The sequence below is a fragment of the Bos javanicus genome, chromosome 29 (assembly GCF_032452875.1).
Source record: "Bos javanicus breed banteng chromosome 29, ARS-OSU_banteng_1.0, whole genome shotgun sequence".
NCBI classification, from domain to species: Eukaryota; Metazoa; Chordata; class Mammalia; order Artiodactyla; family Bovidae; genus Bos; species Bos javanicus.
The window spans coordinates 44,870,144-44,878,548 of NC_083896.1; the positions used below are offsets into that span (position 1 = coordinate 44,870,144).

Consider the following 8,405-nt stretch of genomic DNA (forward strand, 5'->3'; position numbering starts at 1 on the left):
TCACGAATTTAAAACAACTATATTTTTTCATGTTTAAAGAAGTAAATTACAAAGTCAAGAACGTCTATGGGGAACATGAAATGGTAACAGTGATAAAGCAGACTTGAAAAAGAGCCAGTAGAACCTCTAACAATAAAATAGATGAAAACTAAAATTAAAAAACAATTGGAGGGCTTCCTTGGTGACTCAGTGGTAAAGAATCCACCTGCCAATGCAGGAGACATGGGTTCAATCCCGGATCCAGAAAGGTCCCACAGGCCTTGGAGCATCTAAACTCGAGTGCCACAATTACTGAACCTGTGCTCTAGAGCCTGGGAGCCGCAACTGCTGAGCCCATGAGCCATAACTACTGAAGCCTGCCCATCCTAAAGCCTGTGCTCCACAATAACAGAAGTCACTGCGATGAGATGCCCGTGCAGCACAACTGGAGGGTGGCCCCTGTTCACTGAAACTAGAGAGAAGCCAACACGGCAGCAAGACCTAGCACAGCCACGGAAAAATAGTGGAAAACTGGAAGAGCCAAAAAGTCGTAGTGCCATATGAAGATGTTTTTTTGTTTGTTTTGGCAAAAAAATTATAAAACAATGTGCTGAGTGGCCCATTTGTACATTTTCTGAAAACGAATTGCCTATGATCTGGGCCTCTTAATGTACCACAGGCTACTATAATCCAGGGCAAGTTTCAGTGAAAGTACACAATCCAAAATATTATTTTCTATTTCAGTTATTTGAACTAAAGGAAATAAAATGACACTATTTATATAATGAACACATGTAATTAAAAATCATTATTTTAAGAAAAAATTAGTGGCATATACTGGGGTTCCCAGATGGCACTGGTGGTAAAGAATCCATCTGCCAAGGCAGGAGACCCACGTTTGGTCCCTGGGTCGGAAAGATCCCCTGGAGAAGGAAATGGCAATCTACTCTAGTATTCTTGCCTGGAAAATCCCATGGACAGAGAAGCCAGGCAGGCCGCAGTCCTTGGGGTCACAAAGAGTGGGACACAGCACACACACACACACACCTTGCCATATACCGCATATAGAGTATAAGTCTGTCATATACAGCGCCAGTTACTTAAGTGTGATAGTTTATTACCCAGTGTTCCATTCTGATAACTAGAAAAGCATTAATAGATTGTAAAACTCTTATTTTACTAGACTGAGGGCCTCAGTTTCTTGCTGGTTGTCAGTCAGAGGCCACCCTCAGTTCCATTCTCCCTAATAAAACTCATGTTGCCAAAGACATCATAGAGCTGTAGAAAAAACAAGAACTAGATGAACTAAAAGTCCAGAGAGGAAAGAGCCCTTCATGTGTGAGCTGATAATCACCAGATGTCTTTCTCCCTGGAGATACCTTCCCATTTTAGGTGCAAGCTGATTGGGTTTAGTCCAGGCAGAGGGAACCCACTGGGAGTAAGCTTTGGGTGGTCTCTCATAAAGATAGAAAAAGGTGGAGAGAATGTTAAAAAAAAAAGATCAGGCTGACTCTAAGCCAATAGAGATTGTTGTAGGTGTATTTAATAATAGACACAAGACTGAGACAAAGAACACTTTAAGCACAGAGTGAATGGGAGATGAAAAGCATAGACAGTCTGTTTAGACGATTCTTTATAAAGTGTTACGGTGAAAAAAAACAGAAATGCAGCAGTGGCTAAAGGAGATGTGCAGGGAGATAATCGCTTGTTCTTGAATAATACTAGAGTTTATGTGTATGCTCAATTTTTTTTTTTTTTGCTATTGAGTCATGGAGTTCTTTATATACTTTGGATATTATCTCATCAGATATATGATTTAAACACTTTTTCTTCCTATTCTGTAGGTTGCATTTTCCCTTTGTTGATGACTTCCTTCGCTGTGCAGAAGTTTTTTAATTTGATATGCCGTTTGTTTATTTTTGCTTTTGTCGCCTTTGCTTTTGAGATTAAATCAAAAAGCTCATTGCCAAATCATTGCCAAAACCAATGTTTTCTTCTAGATTTACGGTTTCAGGTCTTATGCTCAAGTCTTATATTTATTTGACTATGCCAGGTCTTAGTTGCAGCACAGATCTTTGTTGCAGCCTGCAGGACCTTGGATGCAGCATGTGGGATCTTGTTTCCTGACCAGGAATCGAATCTCCGCTCCCTACACTGGAAGTGCAGTCTTAATCACTGGACACCAGGGAAGTTCCTGAATTAATTTCTCAAGTTTCATTCTTTGGCATGTGGTTGTTCACCTTCCCCAGGACCGTTTATTGAAGACCTTTCCCCACTGAATATTCTTGGCTCCTTTGTCATAAATTAATTGACCGTATATGGAGTTATTCCTGCAACCTTTTGAGATAGGCACTATCTTCCCTATCGTATAGATGAGGATCTAAGTCACAGAGTAGATAAGTAACTTGCCTAAGACTATACAGCTTGGCAGAATAGAACCGAGGGTGGCCCCTGACTTGACAACCAGCAAGAAACCGTGGCCCTCAGTCCAGCAGTTCAGAAAGAACTAAATGCTGCCAACAACCCCGTGAGTTTGAAAGCGGATCCTTCCCCAGTCAAGCCTCAGATGAGACCACAGCCTCAGCTGACTCAACTGATTGCAGTTTTAGGAGATCCTGAAGCAGAGGACCAAACGATGTTCATCACAGGGCTGTGGGTTTGTTTGTTGGTTTTTTTATGCAAACAAAAAACTAACCAACAGTTGAGGCCTTGGTAACTAAACAATAGTCTATTCATAAAACACGATGTAGCTATTAAAAACTGTTTTAAGGAAATAATGAAAAAATATTCTAAATAATTGCCAAGCTACAAGTAGAATACAACAGTATATAGAATATGACCCAAATTTGTTTTTCTTAAAGCATTACATATAAAGAAAAACCAAAGTAGAAAAGATAAATGGCAATATATTGGCAGGAGTCTCATCTGGGTGGGAGGGGATTACTCGAGGCTTTTCTTTTCCTGTAGGGTTTTTTCTAAGCTTTCCAAGTCTTCTTGGTGTAAAACCACATGCCTGGGCACATAACAGGTGCTTGGTAAATGTGAATCCCATTTCTCCCCGGACTCCTCCTCTCTTCTCTGTGAGGACAGGAGTCCATTATATTATGACTAACGGAAAAACAAACGGCCAGGTTCCAAGAACTTCTCCCACTGTGGGCAGGAACCTACTGATGCTTTGCTTCTTCTGCAGGTCTGTAGCCATAAACCCCACAGTATTCACATTTTGGTATCACCTGACTCTGAGTCAGGGTCAGTTTAATGGACAGGTCTGAGGCAGCCCTTGGGATCCAGGGTACTCTGTGTAGCAACTCTGCTTGGGGCTGTGATCTGAAGTCTTCAAAAGGGTCTGTTTCTGTGGAGGCTGCGAGTCCACCAGAGACAGGAGGCCTTTCTGATGGAAGCAAGCCCAACATCCACAGCCCCTGCCCACCCTGTCCGTTCTCTCACCCCTGCTGCTGCTGCTAAGTTGCTTCAGTCGTGTCCAACTCTTAGCGACCCATGGACTGCAGCCTACCAGGCTTCTCCGTCCATGGGATTTTCCTCTCTCACCCCTAGGAAGGCAGAAAAGACAAGATTTTCTCCTTCCTCTGTCTGGTCAGACCTTGGGCAAGTTGCTCTACCTGGCTGAACCTCAGACTACACATCTGAGAAACTCCTACTTCCCAGGGCAGCTGATGTCTGTCCATGGTGGCTACTGTCAGCACCGTCCCAAAGCAGAAACTGCAAGTGGATGACAAAACATGTTTACTCAGGCTTGACGCTCTAATATACAGAATTTAAAAATAATAAAGTCAGAAAAATATAATCAGCTTGATGTGACCTCCCTTCCTCCCCTTGGGCACAGCTTTCTCAACTGGCCCCCTTCAAAATCCCAGAGGCTGGGGGACAGGAATCACTTCTTGGCAGCTTCTGCCTGGGCTGCCAAATCTGCCTCTTTCTGAGCAGCCAGGAACAGGGCTCGCTCCTTCTGGAAAGCTGCCAGCTCTTCTGAACTGAGGCTGCAAGTACAGAGAAACACAGTGAGTGAGGGGCCGGTCACGGGTGGGAGCTCACAGCAGCCACGTCACTGTCTCAGAGCCCCTCTCCGCTCCTGGACGTCCCAGCCCCATAGGTGTGTGTTAGTCGCTTAGTCATGTCTGACTCTTTGTGACCCCATGGACTGGAGCCCACCAGGCTTCTCTGTCCATGGGATTCTGCAGGCAAGAATACTGGAGTGGGTTGCCACTGCCTTCTCCAGGGGATCTTCCAAACCCAGGTCTCCTGAATTGCAGGCAGATTCTTTACTGTCTGAGCTATAGGGAAAGACCCTCCCAGCCCCCACACGTTTGCTCATCTCTCTTCTCTGCCAGGAGTGCCACTCTGCCATCACCTCTACCTTTTACTATTTTCTTAAATCCCTCCTTATCCTTGGAGGATTAGAACAGCTAAACCCCAATCCAGATTAACCTGCCCGCTCTCTGAGCCCAAAACCATTTTGTACAAAGAAGTCATCAGGTGGTACATGGACGTCTCTCAGAGCAGGGATCAGATTCGCTCACTGCTGTATTCCCAGAACAAGTAAAGATCGGAGCAAAGTAAATCCCACCCCTGCTCCATGCTTACCCCCGCTCCTCTTGGGAAATAACCAACCATCAGCCTTCGCATGGGATGTGACACCAGCAGCAAGAGGCCAGGGAAGGGCTGAGTGCTACCCCGCTGTCATCTGGGCCACACGCTCTCCCACTCAACATCTCACCTTCCTGAGGTCTCCGAAGCCCCATGAGGAGCCCTCTGTTGGCCTCAGGATCAGGTCTGGATTTGAGAACCAACTAGACCCTTTTGCCTCACCTCCTACTATGTCCCACTCTGTCTCTAGTATGATGCACCCAGATCACACTGAACTTCTCTGGTTCACTCTTCACCTGACATTCTTCACAGGGATTTTTCCACTTCTTGGAATGCTTGTCCCTAGTCCCTGACCTCCTTTCCCAGGGCTTTGTTTGGATGTCAACTGCTCTGCAAAGCCTTCATTGACACACAGGCAAATTCAGGAACCTTACTCCCTGTTCTCAAGACATTTGTGGTTTCTTTGATCAGGGCTGACCATCCGGCAGTATAATGCTCCAATATGGATCTGCCTCCATCTCTGGACTGGGAGCTCCTTAAAAGCAAGGCCAAGCATGGCTACCTCCTTCCGGACTGTATCCAGTGTCCAGGACAGTCTAATACACATTGGGTGCATAACAATTATATTCCAAATGAATGAATGAGAATCTAAGATCCTTTAACACAGACGCTGACTCTCCCACTCAGTGGGACCTCAGCTTTGTCCCAGAGTCAAGAACATTCCAGGCCCTTCTCTCACACTGAGCTTCCCCCAGATACTCACTCCTTCACCACACGAATACCCAGGGAACGGGCAGAGCCAATGATGGAGCGGACAACAGAGGACAGGGGCACATCTTGGAGGGCAAAGGCGTCATCCTGAGCTTTGACGCGGGCGATCTCATACACGTGCTTCAGTGTCACCAGGCCGGCCACCTCTTTCCCTGGGACAAAGCACAAGCAGCCCTTCAGGAGTCACTGCTTCCTTCCAGAGCCCCCAGAAGCCCAGATGCCCACCATGCCCCTTACCTGTGTTCCGGGCCCCCTTCTCAATCCCAGCGGCGGCCTTCAGGAAGTAGGAAACAGTGGGTTGGCCAATTTTTATTTCAAATGTTCTGTCAGGCTGAAGGGAAAAAAAGAGTTATGAGAATCCTCCTACCTGTCCCAAGCCCTGCTGCCCCAGCCCAAGGAGCTACTAACTTCCTGCCCACCTCTGCTCACCTTCCTAGGGTGCTCCTTTAACTGACCATAAAGCCACAGGAAAAATAAACTTCTAACAAATGTCCCTGTCACCTCTATTCCAGCTCCAACTCTGCTCTGGAAGCCCTGGAAAGTTGGAGGGACAAAAAAAAAATCTGCAACACGGTAGGGCGCGCTCAGGAAAGATATGGTCTAGTCTCCACTGTGTAAAAGGGGAAAGGGTGGCCCGGCATCGAGAAGAGATTCTGGACTTCCTTGGTGGTGTCCAGTGCTTAAGAATCTGCCTGTCAATGCAGGGGACACGGGTTCGATCCCTGGTCAGGGAAGATCCCACATGCCAACCTAAGCTTGTGCACCACAACTACAGAGCCTGTGCTCCACAACAGCAGAAACCCGAGCACCGCAACTGGAGACAGCCTGCAGGCAGCAACCAAGACCCAGCACAGCCAAAAATGGCCTCAACTACGACCCGGTGCAGCCAAGTAAACAAAAATAAAATATTTTTTTTTTAAAAAAGAGATTTGCCCCAAGCGGGGAGCCAAGTAGCAACCCCAGGTGACCAGCTCCAGGCCTTGGGGAGAATAAGGAAATTGGGGATCAGAGTCCCGACTCCGCACCTTCACAAAAATCTTGGTAGGCAGAGGAATGCCTTCTTTGATGTCCTTGGTCTTCTCGTTGAACTCCTTACAAAACTGGTTGATGGAGACGCCTCGCTATGAGGGAGGCAAAGAGGTAAGCGTGGGGAGGAAGGGCCGGGTTCCTTCCACCCAGGAAGCTCTATCCCTTCTCTCCTCCGTCTTCACGTCTCTAAGGATACCCATCCTTTTCTCTCTACCCACATTCAACTACCATTTTATGTGCCAGATGATTCGTGTGCTCCATACCTCTCTGTCCTTTCAACAGCCCGCTGACGAAGGACGGAGGAGGCTGAGCCTCCAAGAGGTTGTATAACTAACCCAAGGCCATAAAGTGTTCGGGCAGCAGCCCCGGTTTGAAACGAGGCCGCCCTGGCCCAGTCCGCACCCCTCACCCGCGTACTAGATCCAACCCTCCCGCCCCTCCCACGCCTGGTTTCTGCCGCGGCTGCACCTGACCCAGGATGGGGCCTAGAGGGGGCCCGGGCATGGCCTGGCCTGCCCGCAAGATGGTCCGGATCACGCCTTCGGCCTCGGGCTTCCTGAGAGCCCGAGTGGCCCGGCTTAGCTTCGACATGATTCGGAGCTCCCGGGGTTAGTTAACCTCAGATCTACACCAAGAGCGGGGCTCTGGGCGCCGCCATATTGGGTTAAAGGTCAAGGGTCCTCACGTTAGGGTAAGACAAATAAAGCTGACAAATAGCAGCATTGACTCAATCCTTCCGCCCTCCAACTGGTAAGACAAGGATGAGATGAAGCGGAAAAAAACTTTTAACGTGCTATCTTAAGACTGGGGAAGGACTCGAATAGCTCAGATACACATATTCCTCCTGGAGAGCACACAGGCAAGACCTCAGACGGCCAAGCTGGGAAGGGGACTTTAATGCCCGCACTGCATTGTGGGTATGGTAGTTTTGACCTGGGATGCCAATCCCACAGATTGCGGTGTTTTGGGGCGCCCTCTGCTGGATTTGGTAGTAATCCCTGGGTTTTAAAATAGCCTGGAGTCCTCCTTAGGAAATCTCTTCACTTTCTGAGCCTGTTTTCCTCACTTGTTGCTGAAAGGGAATATGGTTAAGAGCACGGACCTTGGAAACAAATCGCCTGCTTGCTTCTCTTGCTGGCTATGAACTTGATCAAGTTATTTAACGTATGTTCAGTATCCCCCTCTGTACGATGGGGATTATAATATGTAGCACCTACACCTGGGATTGTTGTGAAGTACACCTAGTCAGCAGGTGCACTTCACTGTACAATAAGGACAAAACCTTCAGAGAGCTGTTGTGAGGCTTAAGAGGCCCAGAACACATTTGATACATCACCTGTGTCCAGTAAAATAAGCCATCACATCATCTTATTCTTTTTCTTTCTTTCTTTTTTTTTTTTTTTTTAGCATTTGCCATGTGCCAGGCATGGTGTTAACTGCTTTAGGTCACTACTTACTACGTCCTCAGTCGTGTCTGACTCTTTGCAACCCCATGGACCATAGCCCATGGGGTTCCTCTGTCCAGGGTATTTTCCAGCCAAGAATACTGGAGTGGGTTGCCATTTCCTCCTCCAGGGGATCTTCCCCACCCAGGGCTCGAACCTGTATCTTCTGTAGCTCCTACATTGGCAGGCAGATTTTTTACCCCTGAGATACCTGGAAAGCCTGTTAACTGCTTTAAGGGTATTATTATCTTATTTAATCCTCACAATGGCATGAGACATTGTTTTATTATACTCTACAAATGGGGACTTCCCTGGTGTCTCAGATGGTAAAAATCTTTACAAATGAGAAATTGAGGCACTAAAAGAGGTCCCAGAACATATAACTTGTATGTGACAAGGCTGGGAAACAAGTATCAGGATTATCTGATTCTAGACCTTGTGCTGTTCACCACAGCTCTGTACTGCCTCCTCTACTGAAATAAGATAATCCATGTAAAACCACATGGTAAACTGTGAGACATATCTATTTTAAATTCTGAATTCATGTTGGACTCCCTCTAACTAAGTGTGATTGTT

The 8,405-nt window shown here is 46.9% G+C and overlaps 1 protein-coding gene across 1 annotated transcript; it reads right to left on the reverse strand.

Annotated features, from left to right (window-relative positions):
* Nucleotides 1-3,706: 3,706 nt before the first annotated feature.
* MRPL11 (mitochondrial ribosomal protein L11) lies at nt 3,707-7,064 on the reverse strand. Its single transcript, XM_061407057.1, has 5 exons — nt 6,853-7,064; nt 6,381-6,476; nt 5,593-5,686; nt 5,348-5,507; nt 3,707-3,977 (listed from the first exon to the last, which is right to left on the reverse strand). Exons 1-5 carry the CDS (start codon nt 6,973-6,975, stop codon nt 3,872-3,874), a joined length of 579 nt encoding a protein of 192 aa, XP_061263041.1. The 5' UTR covers nt 6,976-7,064; the 3' UTR covers nt 3,707-3,871.
* Between the last annotated feature and the right edge of the window lie 1,341 nt (nt 7,065-8,405).